The sequence below is a fragment of the Pimephales promelas genome, chromosome 19, assembly GCF_988280905.1.
Source record: "Pimephales promelas chromosome 19, fPimPro1.hap1.1, whole genome shotgun sequence".
In the NCBI taxonomy this organism is placed as follows: Eukaryota; Metazoa; Chordata; class Actinopteri; order Cypriniformes; family Leuciscidae; genus Pimephales; species Pimephales promelas.
The window spans coordinates 105,181-130,046 of record NC_142787.1 but is presented as its reverse complement, the minus strand read 5'-3'; the positions used below and the strand labels follow the sequence as shown (position 1 = coordinate 130,046).

Here is a 24,866-nt window from a genome sequence, read left to right as displayed (position 1 = left end):
CAAAATCATGTTGAATAAAGTCTTGTTGTTGTTGTTTTCAGGCTCTGGGTCGAGATCACTACAGGAAACCAGTGGTGAGTGAGGAACTATCACTGAATAAACTGAGAACTTTTGCTTCACTGAAACATGGTACCAATCAATCTCTCTGAACTAAAGTCAGAAACAGAATCAACCTCAATACATTATACCATCAATTAAATCAATTAAATCAAGTAACACATAATGGGAACAATTGTAGGTCAGCACTTTCTACAGTGTAAGTTGATGAAAAAAAGACTGTAGCTTTAACACTTTATTAAACATAATAATAAAAAACCCCAGGATAATTCAGAGAGAAAGAAACACAAAAACTGTACACAGCGTAAAGACAACACTGATCCGAGACTGACCCAACCTAAAGGCTTAAAAGCAAACTCAATAAGAAACAGGTGCGCAACCGAATTAGTCTCCTTGACAACCAACTGCTGATACGAACACAGGAAACGGAAAGGAATCACGTGAAAATAAGGAGTTCACATTAAGGCATGTTCAGACCCAGATGGGTTTTTGAAAGTCTGGAAAGCAAAAAAAAGAAAACATGAAATTTGATACAAACCACATTAGGAGGTGATTTGAAATATGATTCCAATCCGATTTCTACAGATGCATCTCAGTCCGGGCGCTCTGGATGATCAAATTAGATTTCAAATAGTCTCTTTTCTCACTCTTAATGTGACACACAACGATAACGGCAAAACTGGACTTGACAGGGCGCCTATCCGAAGAGTGAGATGATGCAGCTCTGTTTGTCCTGCATCCGTTTGGAGAGCCCCGTTACATACGTGTGTACGCCTGCGTTCTTCCCAAAGCTACCCATGCAGATAAGTTACTTATGTCTGGAAACCCAAATCTTATTTGCGGACAGACTGCCCAAAAAGGTAATTTGCCAGTCCGAAAACAGCCTAACAGTCCAAACTGGAACAGATCTATTGGTTAAAGTTGTCATAATTTGCAAGTTTTGTTCTACAAATGTTATATATATATAAATAGTATGAAAAAAGTAGTCATTATGATAACATTTCTTTTTGACGTCACTTCTATTAATGTTTTTATTGTCATGTAATTTACATAAGTCAGGTGACACCTGCCGCCCAACAGCAGCTGTCCACTGTTGAGTTTTTCGTTTCGTTTTTCATTTCATTTCATTTGATTTATTGCTAGATTTATCAGATAGGAAGGCCTCTGAGTAGATGATTGTGAACTCTTCTAAAGTCTCTGTAGTCTCTGGGATAGTCTGCCCCTTGAGGTCAGGAGTGGTACTACACTCACATCTGAAGACACGATTACTTCCCCTCACGGTTTTTCTTGATATGTTGTCGTATTGTGCTATAGAAATAAAATTAAATTAAAAATCTTAAATGCATAATGCATGAATGCCAGTGTAAAGTTGCTTGTGTGTCTTAACGAGACCAGGCGATTATCTCATCAGTGCTTCGGTGTTTTGATCGGTGAACTTCATTGACTTCATCTTGTTGAGCACTAGCTAGATGTGTCCAGTAACAGTTTGTGTTGTCGTCGTAGCCGCCGGCACCAGATGACCTGTCCATCGTCTGCTTCACCAGTGGAACCACAGGTGAGTCAATGCAGCTCCACAAACTCTTCTGCCACAGGTTAACCCTAACCTAACCTAAACTGACATAATCTAAATTTAACTAAACTAAACTAAACTGACCTAACCTAAACTAAATTGACCTAACCTAACCTAAACTGACATAATCTAAACTGACATAATCTAAACTTAACTAAACTAAACTGACCTAACCCTAAACTAAATTGACCTAACCTAACCTAACCTAACCTGACATAATCTAAATTTAACTAAACTAAACTGATATAACCTAAACTGACATAATCTAAACTTAACTAAACTAAACTAAACTGACCTAACCTAAACTAAATTGACCTAACCTAACCTAAACTGACATAATCTAAACTGACATAATCTAAACTTAACTAAACTAAACTGACCTAACCTAAACTAAATTGACCTAACCTAACCTAAACTGACATAATCTAAACTGACATAATCTAAACTTAACTAAACTAAACTGACCTAACCCTAAACTAAATTGACCTAACCTAACCTAACCTAAACTGACATAATCTAAACTTAACTAAACTAAACTGACATAATCTAAACTGACATAATCTAAACTTAACTAAACTAAACTGACCTAACCTAACCTGACATAATCTAAACTGACCTAACGTAAACTGACATAATCTAAATTTATCTAAACTAAACTAATCTGACCTAAACTAAAATAAACTGACCTAAACTAAACTGACCCAACCTAAACTGACATAACCTAAACTTAACTAAACTAAACTGACCTAACCTTAAGTAAAGTAAAGTAAACTAAAGTAAACTAAACTAAACTAAAGTAAACTGAACTAAACTGACCTACTGTAACCTAAACTAAACTAAACTAAAGTAAACTAACTCTAACTCTAATCTCATCTCAAGAGAATTCCCAGCATTCAGAAGAGCTGAAGGGTTAGGGTTAGGGTTAGACCTGACACTTTAAAACCAGATGTCTAGTGTGGGTTAGGGTTAGGGTTAGTGTAGGGTTATGGTTAGAGAGTTGAAGATGAAGACCGTCAGTGTTGGGTTGGCAGTTACTGCGGTTAAACATAAAAACATTGTCACTTGAAATTAAATAAACTTTAGCTGAAATAAAATATAAAAAAAAAACTTAAAACTTACTTTTTCTGCTAGTTGCCAACATTTCTTATTTAGTTTAAAATGACTAAAAAACAACTCGGTCCCACAGTTTATTAAGTGTCTTTAATGACTACGTACAAACATTTAAATGAACTTATTGTGTACATACATGTTTTTACATTGTACTGATAATTAAAAATACCTGCATTTGAATGTTTGTAATTGCATCTATAATTACACCCTGAAAATGTCATCAAACCTGTCCTGACTTACCCATCTCCACCCAACCCGACCTCACGGTAACCCTACTATCGTACCAGCTGGGCAGTTCCAATCGATTCCTACGGTTTGAATTGAACAAAACTAGGATTTTTAAAAGAAACTCATGATGAAGGACCTCCCTTTAAATCCATCGAACAGATCGAACCAATTAGGCACCGATAAACCAAACGAAAGACGGTTCTGAATGGTTCTGAATTGATCCAAGATGTTTCAACACAAAGACACATGCAGTGTGACCAAACACTTTAACTACAATTTCAATGAAAACAAAAGAACTAGTCCTGAATATTACTGTCTCTGAATGATACTATACAGCAATATAGCCTTATTGCGATAATAAAACTACAACAATGAAAATCAGCATGTGACTGAAAGACTGACATCCCTGTGGAAAAGACATCAACACCGAGCTCAATACTGGTGTGTGTGTGTGTGTGTGTTTCGCAGGAGATCCGAAGGGAGTGATGCTGACCCACGGCAACGTTGTGGCAGACTTTGCCGGCTTTCTGAAAGTGACCGATGTGAGTGATTTCTGTAAACACGAGCGACGGCTGAAGTGTGTCGACAGACAGCGATCGGACTAACCGCAGCCTCTCTGTGTGTGTGTCTGCAGAAAGTCATCTTTCCGAATCAAGACGACGTTCTCATTTCCTTCCTGCCTCTTGCTCACATGTTCGAGAGATTGATTGAGGTGAGACCCGCGTGAGAAGATGCTCAACACTGCTCATCCAATGAGAAACACACACGTCCTCAGCTCTTCTGCGGGATCAGGTTACAGTCTGGCAGTGTGCCGACCGTGCGCACTAACAAGGGCCTGGAACCACACCTACACACACACACACACACACACACACACACTAGAAGACTATGCACTTCCTCTTTCCCGGGCTTTTCATGGCCATGGCCGAGTGTGACCCACTGATCTCAATCTCTTAAAGGAGCCGCAGAGTTTGTTTTTTTATTTTTATTTGTGCTTTGGCAGAGACAGGCTTTAACAGTTTGTGGCCTGAGAGCCTATCGTGATCTGCAGCTACTCAGAACTAAGAATGTGTAATAAGTGGCAATAAGCATCAAGATATCACAGTTTTTTGCTAAGGAGATGTTTGTTTAGTCTCTTCTTGAAGGCCTGAATATTCTTTGAGGTGATTTCACCTTCTACTTTTCAGAGTTGATTTCCTCAATGCTTTAAAACTATCTAAAACCACAGCTGTCTTCTTTCTGCTCTTCTATGGAGTGTAACAGCCAATTAGGGAGTTGATAAAAAGGCTGAAGTGTGTGTTGAAGTGTGCGGAGGTTTGAGACTGGTGTTTTTGTTCTGGTGAATGCTGCATTGAGATGAAATCAACACAACACCAGACCAGCAGAACCAGAGCACGAAGGCTTCATTCCTACAGCACTTTATGCCGTACAGATCGTTTCAAAGCTGCTTCATTAATTATGAGACCAGTTTCATTTAATCTGTGACCCAGCTCTATAGAGGGCAATAAAGCCTTTATTCAGTTCAGAGTCAATTTGATCATATTTCTGAATATGTATTGTCTCACGTTCCCTTGATTCCAGTCCGTGGTGATCTGCCATGGCGGGAGGATTGGCTTTTTCCAAGGCGACATCCGTCTCCTTCCTGACGACATGAAGGCTCTCAGACCCACGATATTTCCCGTGGTGCCGCGTCTCCTGAACCGCATGTACGACAAGGTGAGCCGTCGCACCGATCAGACACATTCACGAAGGGATGACCTGTCCGTTCTTCATCGTAATGCATATAGCACAGTCATCTGCACTGGGGAAAGAGCCGTTTCTGTCTGATTTAACTAATTATTTAACACCACTCAACCACAAAGTTATATATTTTTTACTTGATTACATCCAGTTGATTTAGATTTGATTATTTTGATTAGCAGCAAACAGTGCAGGTTCTGAAGTCTCTCCGTGTCTCAGGATCACAATAGTGATGCCTCCATTCAAAGTTGGGAATTTAACTTGCAAAATTGGAATATGGCTTGAAGCATTTTTGAATAAAGCAGCATTTCCATCCCATGTGTTCAAGAGAACAAAATCATCACTTCCTGGCACAAAATATCAGTAATAAGATTCTGCAATCGGGCTGTTTTTCCTCCATCATAAATGAGTTTGTCTCACAGGGAAATAAATGCTGTCCTGTTCTCTTGCGTTCGGATGCTGGTGTTTGGGAACACAATCGTGTCAGTGTCACTCTCACACCACATGGACTCTTGTTTTCAGCTTTTCCCTCATTTGTTTGTTGTCATGGACACTCATGAGTGTCAGCTGCACACTAATTAAACATCTAATTATCCTCCTACTAAGTAAATTAAGTTCAGTTCTTTTTTTGTGTGTCCTTGTCTGGTCTCGTCTATACTACGGTCGTGTTGGATTGCTTTACGCTTTGCTGGACTTAATGTGTAGAATATTAAAGTTTACCTGTTTACTTTCACGTTCACCTTCATGTGTGTTTATACAACCTGATTGTGACAGAAGACCAGACCTACGTCAAGATAAGCGGCGTGTTTGTTAGCGTTTTTGTTAGATTTTCTTTGAGTGTGTTTTTTGGTTTCTTTCTGCTATATGGACCAGTTGGCAGCAAGGCAAGGCAAGTTTATTTATATAGCACATTTCATACACAATGGCAATTCAAAGTGCTTTACATAGAAGAAATTAAAATAATCAAAAGAAATCAGAATAATTAAAACAGTTTAGAATAATAAATAAGAAATAATGAAAAATAAAAATGATGATAAAAATAAAATACAGTAAATTAAAACCATTTAGAATAAAATGAAGTGCAGTAACAGTCAGATGTAAAGTGGCCCAGTGCTCATTCAGTAAATGCACAGCTAAACAGAAGTGTTTTGAGTCTGGATTTGAATGTGATGCTGTAGGAGCACACCTGATCTCTTCTGGAAGCTGATCCAGCATAATGGCTAAAAGCAGACTCTCCATGCTTACAGTGAACCCTTGGTGTTTCTAGCTGATGTGATCCTAATGATCTGAGCGATCTGTTGGGTTTATATTCAGTGAGCAGTCAAACTGTTATGCCTTGAGTAGAAGGACCACTCCCTTGAGGAACATTGAGGAATTCCTCATGCCAGCTAACCCTAACCCTAACCCGGACTCAACACCGGCAGCAGAGAGCATCTGTCCGGGGAAGGCCCTGGAGGTTAGCTTACCCAGATGCGTGGTGTGGGACTGGTGTCCTGTGATTCGCCACTCACAGTGGACATTGTCAACGACAACACTAACTACCCACCACCCACTAACGATCCAGTGCCCAGCCAACAACTCCTAGACCGTGGGGATGGGCAGCCCGAGCCCACCGCAGGCAACGAGAGCGACTCCGCCGCGACGTGCAAGCTAGCGCTAACAAGAGCGACCCAGCTGGACACCGTTACGGAGCCTGAGTGGCCGCTTCATCCATCGCTGAGGGAGTGGATGTGAACGTGTCCTCCCGTCACTGAGAGTGTTGGACAATCGCACTGGAGAACAGTTCTGATTTTGGAGAGGTTGATTTTCTGCCCCCCTGGTTACCGCCTGATCCCGCTGGTGCCACCCAACCTCCCTCTCCCACCAGCTCTCCAAAATGTTTTTGAGACTTTATTTTTTGTTAGATCCCTCTCCAAGCCCTTCTCTAGTCCCAAGCCACGCCTGCCACCGAGTCATCGCTGCTTCCCATCAGCCCTTCAGTTTGGCCTCAGCATCCTCTCAGTGGCATGGATCCACATTGGGCCTGCTGGGAGCCATCTCTTCCTGGATGTGGGAAGCCCATGGCTCTGCCTTCTGCCTCTGGGCCATGGGGTGCAGTCTCAGCTGTGTGTTCCTCTCCTCAATGGCTTTCTCCATCATCTGCTCCACCCTGGACTTCTGTATTCTGCCCCTGGTCGGCCGTCCACCTCCAGAACCTCCTCCTGTCTCCTCTCCCTGTTTTGCCAACCGTTTGCCACCTCCTCATCCTCTTTGCCTCCTTGTCATCAGGACTTGAGGACCCGCCTTCCGGGATGCTGGTGTTTGGGAACACAATCGTTTCAGTGTCACACACTCACACCACATGGACTCTTGTTTTCAGTCAGTACCGTATTTCCTTAGTTGGTTGGTTATCATGCACACTCATTAGTTTCAGCTAATTTTAGTTTCATTGTTTGCTCTCATCTTCATCCTTGTGTGTGTTCACAACTCGATTGTGACAGAAGACCAGACATACTGTGAGATGCTTCTGGAGGGAATTAAACCAAATCATTCTGATGACAGACTCTCTTTAGCTAAACGCTATTCATTTTAAAATACAATTTAAACTAAAGTAGAGGCCTTTTTAAGATCATGAGAAGCATAACTCATGTTCGAACAGTTTACATCTGAGGACTATGATATTTAATGCAGTAATCATGTCAACTCTTTTTTTTATACTGTATTTTTCACAATGCAGATGGCTTTAAAGCATTAATAAACAGAATTAAATTGTACTGTAATCATTTAATAAAATATAAAATCTTACTTCAGCCATATGTATTCCCCATGTAAGTGTTGAAACATGTCTGCTGTCGTTCAGATCTTCAGTCAGGCCAACAACTCTGTCAAGCGCTGGCTGCTGAACTTCGCGGCCAAGAGAAAAGGTTCGGAGGTGAGCCGTGGCATCATCCGCTGCGACAGTATCTGGGACAAGATCTTCTTCCACAAGATCCAGGTGCGTGACGCAAAGCCGGTCAGACGCTGGACCGAAGCCGCGCTGCTGTTTGACTGTGTGTGTCTCCTTACAGGCCAGTCTGGGCGGCAGGCTGAGAATGATCATCACTGGAGCGGCTCCGGCGTCCCCGTCCGTCCTGGGCTTCCTAAGAGCAGTGTTGGGCTGTCAGGTGAGGCGAGAGCGAGCGTAGCGCTCCTGTCTGTCTGTAGCGTCCTGTCTGTCTGTAGTGTTGCGCTCCTGTCTGTCTGTAGCGTTAGCGCTCCTGTGTGTCTGTAGCGTTAGCGCTCCTGTGTGTCTGTAGTGTTGCGCTCCTGTGTGTCTGTAGCGTTAGCGCTCCTGTGTGTCTGTAGCGTTAGCGCTCCTGTCTGTCTGTAGTGTTGCGCTCCTGTGTGTCTGTAGCGTTAGCGCTCCTGTGTGTCTGTAGTGTTAGCGCTCCTGTGTGTCTGTAGCGTTAGCGCTCCTGTGTGTCTGTAGCGTTAGCGCTCCTGTCTGTCTGTAGCGTTAGCGCTCCTGTCTGTCTGTAGCGTTAGCGCTCCTGTGTGTCTGTAGCGTTAGCGCTCCTGTGTGTCTGTAGCGTTAGCACTCCTGTGTGTCTGTAGCGTTAGCGCTCCTGTCTGTCTGTAGCGTAGCGCTCCTGTCTGTCTGTAGCGTTAGCGCTCCTGTGTGTCTGTAGCGTTAGCGCTCCTGTGTGTCTGTAGCGTAGCGCTCCTGTCTGTCTGTAGCGTTAGCGCTCCTGTGTGTCTGTAGCGTTAGCGCTCCTGTGTGTCTGTAGCGTTAGCGCTCCTGTGTGTCTGTAGCGTAGCGCTCCTGTCTGTCTGTAGCGTTAGCGCTCCTGTCTGTCTGTAGCGTAGCGCTCCTGTCTGTCTGTAGCGTAGCGCTCCTGTCTGTCTGTAGCATCCTGTCTGTCTGTAGTGTAGCGCTCCTGTGTGTCTGTAGCGTTAGCGCTCCTGTCTGTCTGTAGCGTCCTGTCTGTCTGTAGTGTTGCGCTCCTGTCTGTCTGTAGCGTTAGCGCTCCTGTGTGTCTGTAGCGTTAGCGCTCCTGTGTGTCTGTAGTGTTAGCGCTCCTGTGTGTCTGTAGCGTTAGCGCTCCTGTGTGTCTGTAGCGTTAGCGCTCCTGTCTGTCTGTAGCGTTAGCGCTCCTGTCTGTCTGTAGCGTAGCGCTCCTGTGTGTCTGTAGCGTTAGCGCTCCTGTCTGTCTGTAGCGTAGCGCTCCTCTGTGTCTGTAGCGTTAGCGCTCCTGTCTGTCTGTAGTGTTGCGCTCCTGTGTGTCTGTAGCGTTAGCGCTCCTGTGTGTCTGTAGCGTTAGCGCTCCTGTGTGTCTGTAGTGTTAGCGCTCCTGTGTGTCTGTAGCGTTAGCGCTCCTGTGTGTCTGTAGTGTTAGCGCTCCTGTGTGTCTGTAGCGTTAGCGCTCCTGTGTGTCTGTAGCGTTAGCGCTCCTGTGTGTCTGTAGCGTTAGCGCTCCTGTGTGTCTGTAGCGTTAGCGCTCCTGTCTGTCTGTAGTGTTAGCGCTCCTGTGTGTCTGTAGCGTTAGCGCTCCTGTGTGTCTGTAGCGTTAGCGCTCCTGTCTGTCTGTAGTGTTGCGCTCCTGTGTGTCTGTAGCGTTAGCGCTCCTGTGTGTCTGTAGCGTTAGCGCTCCTGTGTGTCTGTAGCGTTAGCGCTCCTGTCTGTCTGTAGTGTTAGCGCTCCTGTGTGTCTGTAGCGTTAGCGCTCCTGTGTGTCTGTAGTGTTAGCGCTCCTGTGTGTCTGTAGCGTTAGCGCTCCTGTGTGTCTGTAGTGTTAGCGCTCCTGTGTGTCTGTAGCGTTAGCGCTCCTGTGTGTCTGTAGCGTTAGCGCTCCTGTGTGTCTGTAGCGTTAGCGCTCCTGTGTGTCTGTAGCGTTAGCGCTCCTGTCTGTCTGTAGTGTTAGCGCTCCTGTGTGTCTGTAGCGTTAGCGCTCCTGTGTGTCTGTAGCGTTAGCGCTCCTGTCTGTCTGTAGTGTTGCGCTCCTGTGTGTCTGTAGCGTTAGCGCTCCTGTGTGTCTGTAGCGTTAGCGCTCCTGTGTGTCTGTAGCGTTAGCGCTCCTGTCTGTCTGTAGTGTTAGCGCTCCTGTGTGTCTGTAGCGTTAGCGCTCCTGTGTGTCTGTAGTGTTAGCGCTCCTGTGTGTCTGTAGCGTTAGCGCTCCTGTGTGTCTGTAGCGTTAGCGCTCCTGTGTGTCTGTAGCGTAGCGCTCCTGTCTGTCTGTAGCGTTAGCGCTCCTGTGTGTCTGTAGCGTTAGCGCTCCTGTGTGTCTGTAGCGTTAGCGCTCCTGTGTGTCTGTAGCGTAGCGCTCCTGTCTGTCTGTAGCGTTAGCGCTCCTGTCTGTCTGTAGCGTAGCGCTCCTGTCTGTCTGTAGCGTAGCGCTCCTGTCTGTCTGTAGCATCCTGTCTGTCTGTAGTGTAGCGCTCCTGTGTGTCTGTAGCGTTAGCGCTCCTGTCTGTCTGTAGCGTCCTGTCTGTCTGTAGTGTTGCGCTCCTGTCTGTCTGTAGCGTTAGCGCTCCTGTGTGTCTGTAGCGTTAGCGCTCCTGTGTGTCTGTAGTGTTAGCGCTCCTGTGTGTCTGTAGCGTTAGCGCTCCTGTGTGTCTGTAGCGTTAGCGCTCCTGTCTGTCTGTAGCGTTAGCGCTCCTGTCTGTCTGTAGCGTAGCGCTCCTGTGTGTCTGTAGCGTTAGCGCTCCTGTCTGTCTGTAGCGTAGCGCTCCTCTGTGTCTGTAGCGTTAGCGCTCCTGTCTGTCTGTAGTGTTGCGCTCCTGTGTGTCTGTAGCGTTAGCGCTCCTGTGTGTCTGTAGCGTTAGCGCTCCTGTGTGTCTGTAGTGTTAGCGCTCCTGTGTGTCTGTAGCGTTAGCGCTCCTGTGTGTCTGTAGTGTTAGCGCTCCTGTGTGTCTGTAGCGTTAGCGCTCCTGTGTGTCTGTAGCGTTAGCGCTCCTGTGTGTCTGTAGCGTTAGCGCTCCTGTGTGTCTGTAGCGTTAGCGCTCCTGTCTGTCTGTAGTGTTAGCGCTCCTGTGTGTCTGTAGCGTTAGCGCTCCTGTGTGTCTGTAGCGTTAGCGCTCCTGTCTGTCTGTAGTGTTGCGCTCCTGTGTGTCTGTAGCGTTAGCGCTCCTGTGTGTCTGTAGCGTTAGCGCTCCTGTGTGTCTGTAGCGTTAGCGCTCCTGTCTGTCTGTAGTGTTAGCGCTCCTGTGTGTCTGTAGCGTTAGCGCTCCTGTGTGTCTGTAGTGTTAGCGCTCCTGTGTGTCTGTAGCGTTAGCGCTCCTGTGTGTCTGAGCTCATCTCGGCGGTGTGTCTGCAGGTGTACGAGGCATACGGACAGACGGAGTGCACCGCTGGATGCACCTTCACCACGCCTGGAGACTGGACGTCCGGTGAGACTCTCGCTTGATCATGACCCCTGGCACATGCCTTTATACTGGCCTCATCCAGAATCACACTTTAAACAGTTCATTTTTTCTTAAAGCACACTATTTTGTTTAAATAGTATCTTGGATTGAAACGGAGAACACATTCTGGCTCGCTTTACTGACTGCAGAGATAAATGTATTTTAAAAAGACATCTCAATAACCATTACTGTATAAACTAAACATTTACAAATAAAAAAATTATAAAATGATTATTATTTAAAGTAAATCAAAATGTAAGGTTTGAATCAAACCATAAATATAATTTGAGAAACTAATATATTTTGATGTGATGAATTAGAATATTTAAGTCATTTCTTCAGTGTTGTGTGATTATTAGAAGAAAACCCCCAGAAAAACACTGTTTTAACACATGATGAATAATGGGCCTTTTCACAGACTCCCTGTGACTCATTTCACAGTTATCAACATCGCTGCTCTGTAAAGCTTATCATAGTTTCGTTTGTAACGTTAAACATTGCCTTATATTACATTGCGCAGTACATTATAAAGCAGGTTGTGTTTCTAACCCAATTTCACATCTTTGTCAGTATTTTCCACCTCTTTTGGAAAGTCATAGAAATGCTGTCATGGACTTTCCTCTTTTGCTATTGGAGCAAACGGTAATACAGACATTAAATTCGCGTTTGTCTCCCGGAGATGTTGAAAGAGTCCGTTACTGACTGATTCTAGTGCAATGGTTCACTTGGAAGAGCTCTTTACTCCATGATTAAAACCATAAGGACATGCGTGCTGAGAGCTGTTGTCCGTCACTAGAAGTAATGGCTATTTCTAGAGATGGTCGTAATGTGACATCACACTCTGCAGCATCTTTTTTATATGTAACAGATAATGCATACAAAATGTAAAAATATCAAATCTATTTAGCTTTACTGAGGTCAACGTAAGAAGTTGATCTTCCATTGGTCACACGTCTTCACCTGACACAGATCCACAGGGAAGAGTTACCGAACATGGAACGCAGTGAAATCCTGTGTTTCTGTCTCCTGCATGTGTATGAACAAAACCTGTTCCTTTACACTGGACTGGGCCACCAGTTACTCCGCAGTCACTGATAACTAGCCATTAATGATCAAGATGATTCAGTCAGGGTGAAATAAATGATGTCTCTACAGCCACTGTGGAACTGCGTGGCAAGCTCTCCCTCCAGTGGCTTGTTTTTGCATTACTGTTACAGTCTGTCTTCTGTGTTTCTCAGTCATTATGTCCTCTAATCAGTCATTATCTGCTGGATCCTCCACACAGACCTGTATGTGATGACATGATGAAGTTATTGAGGTCTCTCTGCAGGTCATGTAGGAGCTCCGCTGCCCTGTAACCTCATTAAACTGGTGGATGTGGCTGAGAAGAACTACTTCGCTGCTAAAGGAGAGGGCGAGGTTTGTTATAACACTGTCTGTGTGGCCTACGCTTAGTTTAACACACACTGGCAAAGACAAGTCTTTAAAAAGCTGCTTCACACTAGAGGACAGAAATCCACCTGCTCTGGAGAAATGTAGGACTCTTAGTGTTCAAAGCTATAATGTTCAAATGTTCTTTACACCTTGAGTAGACATCTGTACAATCATGTCTTTCAGGAAGTCATATTTTATACCGTAACAGGAAATCATACTTTATACCGTAACAGGAAGTGATATGTTATACCATAAGAGGAAGTCATACGTTATACCGTAACAGGAAATAATTTGTTATACTGTAACTAGAAGTCATAAGTTATACCATAACAGGAAGTGATAGGTTATACCGTAACAGGAAGTGATATGTTATACCATAAGAGAAAGTCATACATTATACCGTAACAGGAAGTCATATGTTATACCGTAACAGGAAGTGATACGTTATACCGTAAAAGGAAATCATACGTTATACCGTAACAGTAAGTGATAAGTTATACCATAACAGGAAGTCATACGTTATACCGTAACAGGAAGTGATAGGTTATACCGTAACAGGAAGTGATATGTTATACCATAAGAGAAAGTCATACATTATACCGTAACAGGAAGTCATATGTTATACCGTAACAGGAAGTGATACGTTATACCGTAAAAGGAAATCATACGTTATACCGTAACAGTAAGTGATAAGTTATACCATAACAGGAAGTCATACGTTATACCGTAACAGGAAGTGATAGGTTATACCGTAACAGGAAGTGATATGTTATACCATAAGAGAAAGTCATACATTATACCGTAACAGGAAGTGATACGTTATACCGTAAGAGGAAGCCATACGTTATACCGTAACAGGAAGTCATATGTTATACCGTAACAGGAAGTGATACGTTATACCGTAACAGGAAGTGATACGTTATACCTTAAGAGGAAGCCATACGTTATACCGTAACAGGAAGTCATATGTTATACCGTAACAGTAAGTGATACATTATACCGTAAAAGGAAATCATACGTTATACCGTAACAGGAAGTCATACGTTATATTGTAACAGGAAGTCATACGTTATAGCGTAAGAGGAAGTCATACGTTATACCGTAACAGGAAGTGATAGGTTATACCGTAACAGGAAGTGATACGTTATACCGTAACAGGAAGTGATACGTTATACCTTAAGAGGAAGCCATACGTTATACCGTAACAGGAAGTCATATGTTATACCGTAACAGTAAGTGATACATTATACCGTAAAAGGAAATCATACGTTATACCGTAACAGGAAGTCATACGTTATATTGTAACAGGAAGTCATACGTTATAGCGTAAGAGGAAGTCATACGTTATACCGTAACAGGAAGTGATAGGTTATACCGTAACAGGAAGTGATATGTTATACCATAAGAGGAAGCCATACGTTATAACGTAACCTGAAGTCATACGTTATAGCGTAAGAGGAAGCCATACGTTATACCGTAACAGTAAGTCATACGTTATACCGTAACAGTAAGTCATACGTTATAACGTAACAGGAAGCCATACGTTATACCGTAACAGTAAGTCATACGTTATAACGTAACAGGAAGTCATACGTTATACCGTAACAGGAAGTCATACGTTATACCGTAACAGGAAGTCATATTCCCCTGACAGCAGCATATTGTCGGCCCAACACTGTTGCTGTCTAGCACCCTAACAGGAAGTCATACTGCATCATCACAAGCTTGATTGACAGTCATGTCGCCATGCATTTGTCTTAAGAGCACAAATCTCTCTCTTGCCAAACACAGAATATGCCTTTATTAAAGCACCATCCGTCACTGTTCTCTTTGTTTCTGCTCCAGGTTTGTGTGAAAGGTCCAAATGTCTTCAAGGGGTATCTGAAGGATCCGGTGAGGACGGCGGAGACGCTGGACGCGGACGGATGGCTTCACACCGGAGACATCGGGAAATGGCTGCCGGTATGTCGGCCTCAACACATTGTGTTCTTCTTTGTATACAAGAGACATGGTAAAAAGAACGATAAACAGGACGGTCCTGCGGTCCCATCGTGACTTAAACGCTTTCTCTCAGTGTAAAAGCTTTCATAGCCCCCAAAATATTTTATTGTATTAATATCTGAACATCCAATATATCAAAAGAAAGGACATAGCCTCTGCTTTTGAACAAGCAAACAAACATTTTAAGGTAGCTTCATGCATTCTTTTTTTTATCAACACTTAAATGTGGATTGAATGTCATTAAAAAAGATTAATTTGAGTATATTATTATTATCATTATTTTTTGAAAGACTACAATAGGAGTGTTAGCAATGTTTTGATCAGGAGATTCAGTACTCTTTCAGAAGATGTGTCACAGCGCCCCCTACCGTATAACAGAGAAAACACAGCCGGTCAATGGCAGGGAAAGGGTTAAAGAGCAACTCCTACCTGATTTAACCCTTTAAATAAATGTATACAGGTTGGTTCAGTGATGTGAACCAGTTATTTTAGATGTTAGCATTTTGTTGTGTATTGGTCTATAGATAGTGCTTGACTCGAGACTCATGCATTTCCTCAGCATCTCTCTTGTCAAGTCTCCTTCATCTATACAGCGCTTTAACAGCAGCTTTACAGTTATAACAGGAGATTACAGTAACAGAGAGTTTAGGCTTTACAGCAGATCTAGAATAAGTTATTGTCCAGCTATAGTTAGTTTAGATTGATTCACTTCTAATCATTAGTTATTACCTTAAGGCCGCTAACACGACCCCGCTCTACAGAAAACACTGTTATAATGCGCGCCGGCCGCTCAATCGCACGGCAACAGTGATTGGGGCTCGAGAACGCAACCTTAAAGTTTGAAAACGTTATCATCTCTGTGTGAACTTCAAAAACACGAATCTGAGGCGCTAACCCTGCATAGCCAACCTTGCTCTTCCTTACTGGTGTTAAACGTGTGTCCGTCGGGCCGCTGAGCTGCTCGGATAACGACGGCTCCTCCCATTCGTCTGTCCTGCAGAACGGCACCCTGAAGATCATCGACAGGAAGAAGCACATCTTCAAGTTGGCGCAAGGAGAATATATTTCCCCAGAGAAGATAGAGAACATCTACATCCGCAGCGAACCCGTGTCTCAGCTCTACGTGCACGGAGACAGCCTGCAGGTCAGTCGCTCTGCTTTAGCCTGAACGCCTCGAGTTAGCCGCGCTGCGATGCTAACGCTGACTGATTGTGTGTGTGCAGTCGTGTCTGGTGGGAATCATCGTCCCGGATCCCGAGGTCTTTCCCTCGTGGGCTCAGAAGAAAGGCTTTGAAGGATGCTTCGACGAGCTGTGTGAAAATAGAGTAAGGCTCGTCTGAACCCTGATCTCGTGTGCGTTTACTGCTTGACCAAGTGCCTGACCGTTGTCTGTTTTGTCCATCTGAAGGACCTGAAGAAAGCCATCCTGGATGACCTGGTGCGTTTGGGAAAAGCTAGTGGCCTCCATTCATTCGAACAGGTACGTCTGCAAACTACAGTAGTGAACCACGGCTGTCTGTGTCTTACACACTCTTCGGCATGGACGTTAGTTGCTCAAGTGGTCATGTGTTTTAGGACTAGGTTCAGTTAACTAGAACGCATTTAATATTTAGTCTCATTTAAAGGTGAAGCGTGTCGTTTCTGCACCAGATGGACTGATGGGAGTTTTAATCAAGGGCCGTTCTTCATTGCTCGTTTAACACACTTGAGATGGTGTGACGCGTGCCAGATCTTCTCAGGGTGATTTTATAACCGTGCCTTTTTTCACACGGTTCGGCCGTTCGTCCACACACAGAAACGCAGTGTCCGGACCCTGAAATCGAACATTTTTGAAAACCCCTGAGTGAGGATTTCCAGAAACGCTGGTTACAGTGCTGTCGTGTAGACCGTAAAACCGGGGTTTTTGCTTTGCGACGTCAGTGTGCGCCCGCACCGTTATCCGCCTACCGGAACCTGTAATAACCTTTTGTTAGGCTTCTTAATTGGCCTACGTGTCTTTACGGTTAGGGTTATATCGCCGCCTGCTGGTGTGGCATGTTCTTGACGGCGCTTGATAGCGTGTTTTTGCGTTTTCATGTGGACGGGATTTTTTTTTTTTAAACGCAGGAGGAAAAACTCCCCGTGTCGGGGTGGACAAGGCCTCGTTCGCATCTCTAGCTCATCGTGCTTCAAACACAGGTGTCTGAGATTAGAGCAAATCTATACCGACTCCAGACTATGACCAGCGATTGGCTGCAGAATGACATCAAGTTAATGGCCTCGTTTAAAAGTGTAAACGAGTTCAATTTATTATCTGTGGCCTAATCTGATTGTACATCGGTAACACTTTATAATATCTACACACTAATAATCATTAGTTAAGCATGAGTAAACAGTTCATTCATCATTCATAAAGCATTAATAGACATTAATAAGCAGTTTATAAATACAGCTATAAATGCTTTCTTCTTGATTTAAAAGCATATCTATTATTTGTTGAATAATTGTATTTTCATCCTTTATTACTGATCAGTTTATCATTTCTAAATGAAGAATTGCATTTTTTATAAACCAGTTATTTAAGAGTTTTCAGTGGTTCATAAGATTATGTAGAACGTGTAAGTAAATGATTAATAAACTATTTAAACGTACATTCATACATCTTATTATTCAGACATATGGTGATGGTTACTGAGTATTTTAATAAATGCTTCATTAAAGGGATAGTTCACTTTGAAATTAATTTTTGATATGTTTTATCTTACCCCAAGGGCATCCAAGATCTAGGTGTCTTTGTTTCCACAGTATTTTCGATTTTTACATTTTTCAGTTAAACCGTTGTTGTCTATCAGTCATACACTGGAGGCTAAGGGGGTCCACCAAAGAGCAGCACAGAGAAGTCCAAATTAAACATGATTTAATGACTCGTACATGTAAGTACACATTGATGGCCTAAGACACGAAACGAGCGGTTTGTGTGAGAAAATGAACAGTATTTATATGACTGAAAAATGTCAAAATTGAAAGTACTGTGGAAACAAAGACACCTATATCTTGGATCCCCTTGGGGTAAGATAAAACATATCAAAAATTAATTTCAAAGTGAACTATCCCTTTAACATGTATTTATGCTGTAATTCAGGGTTAATTTGGTATAGTTATAAAGCATTCGTTAGTGGTCAGGGTTAGGTGTGTGTGTGTGAGCTCATCTAAAGTGAGGACTATTCATGTCTTGTAAAGCATTTATAAAGGAGATTGAAAGGCTGTTAAATATTTCTATGTTCTGTATCGAACTTGTGTTTATAGACCTTATTCAGAGCAGCGCCATGACAGGTACAGTATGAAAGTGAGGCTGTGAGGGATAGTCTTACCGTGTTTCCAATGGCATCCGCTGTAAAAGCTGAATAAAGCGGCTAGATTACTTACAATTTTCCACAGCTTACATTGTCGGGAGTTTTTTGTCAACTGACATTTCTTGGAAAGATATTTTTCCAGGGTTTCATGAGCAGAATAATCCGAAAACACATTAAATAACAGTACAGCCCATTGAAGAGATGCAGATCTATCCCTCACAGCCTCGCTTTCATTCTCATTAAAAATCAAAGATGGATAAGGCGTATTACATTTTACTGTTTAGAAGATTGATGCGCCTTTAAATCTCCTTTATAAATGCTTTACAAGACATGAATAGTCCTCACTTTAGATGAGCTCACAAAATATTAACTGACCACTACCAAATGCTTTAAAACGAACTGTATTTACTACATTTACTTACACTTTCTACGTGATCTTATGAATGACTGACAACTCTTAAATAACTGGTTTGTAAATCATGCTATACTTCATTTATAAATTATTAATTGATCATTAACAAAGTATGAAAATACAATTATTAAACACACTATAGATATGCTTATAAATCAAGAAAAAAACATTTATAGTTATATTTATAAACTGCTTATTAATGTCTATTAATGCTTTATGAATGATGAATGAACTGTTTACTCATGCTTAACTAATGATTATTAGTGTGTAGTTATTATAAAGTGTTACCGATGTACAATCAGATTAGGCCACAGATAATAATTTGAACTCGTTTACACTTTTAAACGAGGCCATTAACTTGATGTCACTCTGCAGCCAATCGCTGGTCATAGTCTTGAGTCGGTATAGATTTGCTCTAATCTCAGACACCCGTGTTTGAAGCTACTACTACTACTACTACTACTACTCATGCTCAACAAATGATTAAAAGCGTGCAGTTGTTATAAAGCGTTACCGTTACGTCTAATGTAGATCTTAATAAAATTATGATTTAGCTATTCCCTCACAAATGAACTAATTGGTGTTTTTTGTTATAGCAATTTATGTTTATATAATTAGCATTATATTAAAAGTCTTATTTTTATTTTTAATAACTGGAGTGACAGACTTTCAGTTTCTTTCAGCTGGTAATAATGTAATTAAGTTTAGGAGAACTAAACCTGATCACCTAAACTATTATCTAAATCTGGAGCGCTCCGTAACACACACACACACACACACACGCGGCAGTCCCATCGCTGAGCCGGTGCGCTAGCTATCACAGGAGCTGCACAGAACGCCACGCTTCACATTTAAAATGCATGAAACGCCAGCATAGAGAGAAACACAACCTTAAAGATGAACTGAACTGAAATTTGAGAAAAGGTGATATAACAGATGTATTTTATTTATTCTCATTGGTACAATTTTTAAAATGGCATAATTTGTTAAAAGGGATAAAATGGTACATTAAAAGTGTTGTTTTTGTTACACGGGCGCCGCCATGTTGGATTTCAACGTTCGACTACGTCACTGGCATGGTAAGCCACTCCGTTGCCTACCCGCACCAGCAGAACAGCCGTAGCTTGTAAACAGTCGGAGGCACGCTGACATGGCTGAGGAAACAGATTTTTTAGCGACACACTATTTAGAGATGTGTACTTTCGTCAATGAGTACATGAAACGTCTGACAATGCTTGAAATGTTTTATTTACACAAGTTACAAGTTCAATGCATCACGTTAACGTTACTCGAATCCTTGATATTCGGGTGAGGGGGAAAAGATCCCTGATGTATAGTTTACTGTAAAGGATGGGATTTTCTCCTTCCTAAATGCACCCTCGCCCATAGAGTGAACTGCCAGTACGCTGTTAATCTAAACAATCTGAGAAAAGTGTAACAAGTTAGCCCAGCCGTCACCTATTCGTAAAATACCCTGTTACTTATGGGGCGCTCGTCTCCGTGCAGTGTCTATGCTCCACAGCGCTCGCGCCCACAGTCACTTTCCCCCAAACGATCCTGTACTGCAAGTGAAGCCTGAAACTGATCGTCCTCCATGTGGTGGTAGTCAGACACTACCGGCCTGTCTCTCACGGGCTCAAATGCGTAATCCATGCCGTTAAAAGTGCTCATTTTCGTCTGTGTATACAGGACCTACAGCTGTTGTCTATGGCGCTCCGCGGGTCCTACCATGCCAGTGACGTCATCGGAACTGCCAGCGCAAACAAGCGCAATTTTGCGTTGCTTAAAAAAAGCTATATTAATATATATTTTAAAAAAATGTTTAGTGTAATTTACTTTTAATTGTCATAAACAACACGTTTTCAACGTCGAAATTTTTCAGTTCAGTTCATCTTTAACCGTTTGATCCCGATCCTCTGTTTGACTCCTCTCAGGTTAAAGACATCCACATTCACAAAGAAATGTTCTCCATACAAAACGGATTGCTGACCCCCACTTTAAAAGCCAAGAGACCCGAGTTGAAGGAGTATTTCAAGATGGAAATCGAACAACTGTACAGCAACATCTCCATGTAATAGCTCCGTCACCCAAAGATGAGGACGTTTTATGGACATTGGCATTCCTTCACTATTTGTTCTTCCTCGCTCAAAACTAGCAGCACTAAATGCTCCGAATGAGCCATGGGCGTCAAGACCACGCATGAGCTTCCTCGCATTAAACGAGCGATTCCCCTTGGGCCGTTGGTGGCCATCTGCGTCCAGACGGACTCGTCCTCGGAGAGCAGAAGCAGATCCAGCTAGCATGCGTGCTCGACTCCGAGGAGAGACACTAACCCAAAGTTCACCTCCATTCATGTTTCGTTTGTGGGTCCAAAGGGAACTCCAGTGGCATAATCCCAGCTAAAGCCATGCATGTGTGTCCGGCGTTCCATGACTGGCATTCCCAGGTCCGTCGCGGCATCAGAAGACATTTACGTGACCTCGCCGGATGACCTCGCTCGTCTGTAGGAGAGAGAGTGAGCAAGCCATGCAATACCGCCCACCCGACGGACCGACTCGCTTTCAGTTCTTTTCCATCCCAAAGTATTTCAGTAGTAGCGTACATTTTGAAGAAAACTAGATGTGAAACTATTTAAGCAATGGTTTGAAGTGTAGAGAAACCAATAAGATTTGAATCTGCTCTTGAATGATATCAGAACTTTATCTTTGTATTTCACAGGGGACTGGAATGGGGATGGGGTGAAAATATGAATCTGCAGAGATATTCATTTATTCTGGTTACTTGAACTTGGGTTTATGGCATTTAAACACAATTTCACATTCCACCTTTCAGTCTGGCCTATATTGTGTGTTTGTTAGAATGTTATTAGCTAATTTAATGATCAGGGTTATTCCGTTATTCATATATTTATCACTATCAGAGGTTATTCTTAAGGGTTCTGCATTTCTTACAAAAGTCCGCTTTCCTGCAGATGTCAGAGGTCAGACTGACAAACCAGTGTCTGTCTAAAGCATTCAAAGTCTTTCAGTCAAACAGCTCTTAGACATTTAACAGTCTGAACATGTGAGCCTTACTCGTTTTATATTATGTTCAAATCTGGAGAATGGAAGACTTCTTTTGTTTTGTTCATTGAAACGGTTCACCTGCATTTTCCCCATAATAAAGTCTTTTATGCGCATGTACATCTCTGCATATACACAAACATAGTGATGATGAGTGTGTGCAAAAAATGTAAAAAATAAAGATGAATTCTTTTAATTCTATTGGTTGTAGTGGTCTTAAAAGTATGCAAACCCTCCTCATTTAAATCAATATGACTTAAGGTATTGTTATACTTATAGTGGATTTCGATTATGGATTTAGTCCGACAGAATTTCTTGGGTTGTTTGTCGAGGCCACGACATCTTTGAGGTTAGTTTTGCCTGATATTTGGCCATGTTTTAGTATTTATAGAGCACAGAAAACTATCAAAGTTAAGATAACATCAAATAAAACCAAAAACAGAAGCAAGATAATAATGCCAGGGAATAAAGATAAGTTTTCAACTGAAGGTGAAGGCGGATGTCCAGCGGCGACAGCACAGGATCCCTCAGTTTCAGACGGAGCGAGGGATGGATAAAACAGCCCTGTCTGAAGATCTCACAGATCCAGTGCATGACAGAGGAGGACCGAGAAGATCTCTGAGATATAATGCAGCTTTAAAAACCAACAACAATTTAAACTCAATTCTAAAAGAGTTTTTGGGAGCCAATGAAGCGAAGTGCTCATATTTCTTTGGCTAGCAGGAGTTGAGCAAGCGATGATTGAGGAAGACCCAAATACAATGAATTACAGTAGTCCAAGCGTGAGCTTACTGTATATCATGAGTAACTTTATCCAAGTTGAGTTTGGAAATTAACCGCAATTGATAAAAAACTATTCTATACAATTAATATAATTGATATATAATTCATTTGTAGGGATAAACATAGTTCTGACAGAGTCGAGAATGACAGCAAGGTTCCTGGCCTGAGAGGAAACTGAGGGGAAGAGGTTAGCACACGGTTACACCGCTGCGAGGGCTAGCTGATCTGACAGAAGGATCATTTTAAGGCGAATGGCATATTAGTAAATCTGTCCCATTTCTCTCCCCTTAAAACTTGGTTTTGAGTGCCCTCGACAGTAAAGTCCCTCAACGAGGGAAGTGGGGTGGACCTGAAATGGGACACCACTACATACAAATTAACGTAGCAAATGTGCTCAGTGTCTACCAGTAAGTTAGTAGCCTACTACTATTTTCATTCAGTCATTTTGCCATATTTTTGTGTGTATTTGATCGTTTAGACGCACGCCAAACCCAAAGTCTGCTTGGTTGTCTAGTTGCAGTCCGTTTCCGAGTTGCTATGGGAACAGGGCCACCGTCTCCCGCGCGGTCTTTAACAGCTCTTCTGAGATGACAGCGCGCTGTGAAGGGAAAGATGATGCACTAGACGGACGCGGCTAGTTTTTAATAGTTTTAGCTCATTTATCATCTTTTTATAATCCTTGGACGCCAATATCGAAATCGAAAATAAAATGAGATTAACTACCCAGATCAGACGTATAGTTGATGGGCAGACTGGCAGATATCATGAACATCGTCAGATAGATTCGTGAAATATTTTGAAACATTAGTGTTCAAAACTCAACAGTCCATTGGATGTGCATCAAACTAACATATTCCAACATTTCAAAATTTTAACATGCTTATTTGCGATAGTATACTTAATTCAATCGTTCCTTTCCAGCCGTGTCCGCCATCTTGTTTGAAAAATTTGGCCGGCTCACTGAGTTTGCAAGGTATCCTGGGTAATTTCATCTCCCACTTTGTTTTAAGCCTGCATTGGACTTCACTATGTTGTGAGGGTTGATTTTAAGGGAAGAACAGCACTCCCCCTTGCTCCCTAAAGTTTTGGGACAGAGAACACACAAAAACAAGGATTACAGCAAAGATCCAAGGGAAGGGGAGGGATTGGGACAGGCCCTTACTGTGTGTGTTAAGGGTAACATTTGAGACAGCGAGCTGGGAAGAGGATCCACCTGCAGGGTTCGGTTTATTAAAAGTAACTGATGAAAACACTAAACCAGGGAATGTCCATTAAACGACTGACAGCTTAACGAGATAACCGAGGGGCGTGGCTAATAAGAAACAGAGGAGAAACACTAGAGAGACTAATCAACATTAAACCTACAAGAACTGCACACCATGGAGCAGGACAGGGAATAACATGAAGTCCAGGAACACACCAGACAGGCTGGCATTAGTTGAAGAAGGAGAGCGGCTGTATAAAGCAGGATTTAATCAACATTTCACCGTCGTGCTGATACGAGAACAACAGCAGCACTATCGTGAGTCTGTGTTACGTCATGAGCAGATGTTTTAGATCACTGTTGGGCTGATTTGTGTTTTGGTCCTGTGGTGGCCTTATTTCTTTACTGAATAAGAGACAAACATGTACCAATAGTCTTTAAAGATGATGTATTCCCAACAGTCATACAGAGAGCCTGTCAGAGGTGACCACGGGTGGGTCATCCTTCCTTCTTTATAGTTGTTCGTCCGCCACGGTTGTTTCCAGAGGATAAGTGAGATATCTCTCAGCCAAATCCAATACAGTGTTTGGATTCGTCTATCAGACCCTCTGTCTCGGCCATATACACTTAGTCACACATTAACTTTTGTCAGGTCATATACAAGGACATACACATACATGCATTCATAAGGATATGTATCGACACTAAATTAATCTAATTACCATCATATTTCTAAGATTCTATAAATATAATTAAATGCAAACATACAGTATAGAACATATTAAATTGTTTCCACAGTCCCAACACCAAATAAGATTCAGGAATACTTGACAATTACAGACATCTATAGATCTACTGTTCGAAGGTTTGGTGTCAGCAAGATTGTTGTTGTTGAAAAATTAATAGTTTCCACAAAAATAGGTATCAGCACAAGTGTTTTCAACACAGATAATAGAGACGCAGTCAAACCACGTAAAGCAGCTTCCTGACTTAGCCAAAGTGTATTCACAAAAAAGGCTCAAATTTTAAAAAGACCGTAAAAACGTAATAATGTACACTGGATAGACATAGAAGAAGAACTTTCTACAACCTTCAAATCATGTGCTTTATGGTATTTTTACTATCATTAATCAGACCGTTGAACTGATGATTTTGAACTTGATTTTGTGGAGAAAATATCTAACGCAATAGAAAATAAACAATACACAGTTGGGGTATTTTTAGATCTTAAAAAGCATTTGACACTGTTGACCATAACATCTTACTAGAGAAACTGAAAAAAATATGGAGTAAGAGGGGTATCTCACTCTTGGATAAGTAATTATTTAGAGAAAAGGCATCAATATGTCCAAATAGATAATTGCAAGTCACAATTGGTGCAGGCAACATGTGGGCTCCCCAAGGCTCTGTGCTGGGCCCATTGCTTTTCTGTTTTACATTCATGATATATGTGAGGTTTTTTCAAAGTACTAAAATTGATAATTGATAATAGGAAATAATGTAGCATCAGTACATTATATAACAGGCTAACATATGTTACGGATCAACTGGGGATCATGTTAACTGGGGACGCG

At 42.2% G+C, this 24,866-nt stretch overlaps 1 protein-coding gene across 3 annotated transcripts in view; it reads left to right on the top strand.

Annotated features, from left to right (window-relative positions):
- acsl6 (acyl-CoA synthetase long chain family member 6) overlaps nt 1-20,465 on the top strand; it is a 41,947-nt gene extending 21,482 nt beyond the window's left edge. For all 3 annotated transcript variants that reach the window (XM_039674730.2, XM_039674731.2, XM_039674732.2), the window contains exons 8-21: nt 42-74; nt 1,561-1,612; nt 3,434-3,507; nt 3,600-3,677; nt 4,547-4,681; nt 7,545-7,679; nt 7,753-7,848; nt 10,977-11,049; nt 12,395-12,483; nt 14,344-14,460; nt 15,500-15,643; nt 15,723-15,824; nt 15,908-15,979; nt 20,178-20,465. In XM_039674730.2, the coding sequence (XP_039530664.2) occupies nt 42-74; nt 1,561-1,612; nt 3,434-3,507; nt 3,600-3,677; nt 4,547-4,681; nt 7,545-7,679; nt 7,753-7,848; nt 10,977-11,049; nt 12,395-12,483; nt 14,344-14,460; nt 15,500-15,643; nt 15,723-15,824; nt 15,908-15,979; nt 20,178-20,318 (1,341 nt within the window). In that variant the 3' untranslated portion in view covers nt 20,319-20,465. The remainder of the gene's footprint in view (nt 1-41; nt 75-1,560; nt 1,613-3,433; nt 3,508-3,599; nt 3,678-4,546; nt 4,682-7,544; nt 7,680-7,752; nt 7,849-10,976; nt 11,050-12,394; nt 12,484-14,343; nt 14,461-15,499; nt 15,644-15,722; nt 15,825-15,907; nt 15,980-20,177) is intronic.
- Nucleotides 20,466-24,866: the final 4,401 nt, after the last annotated feature.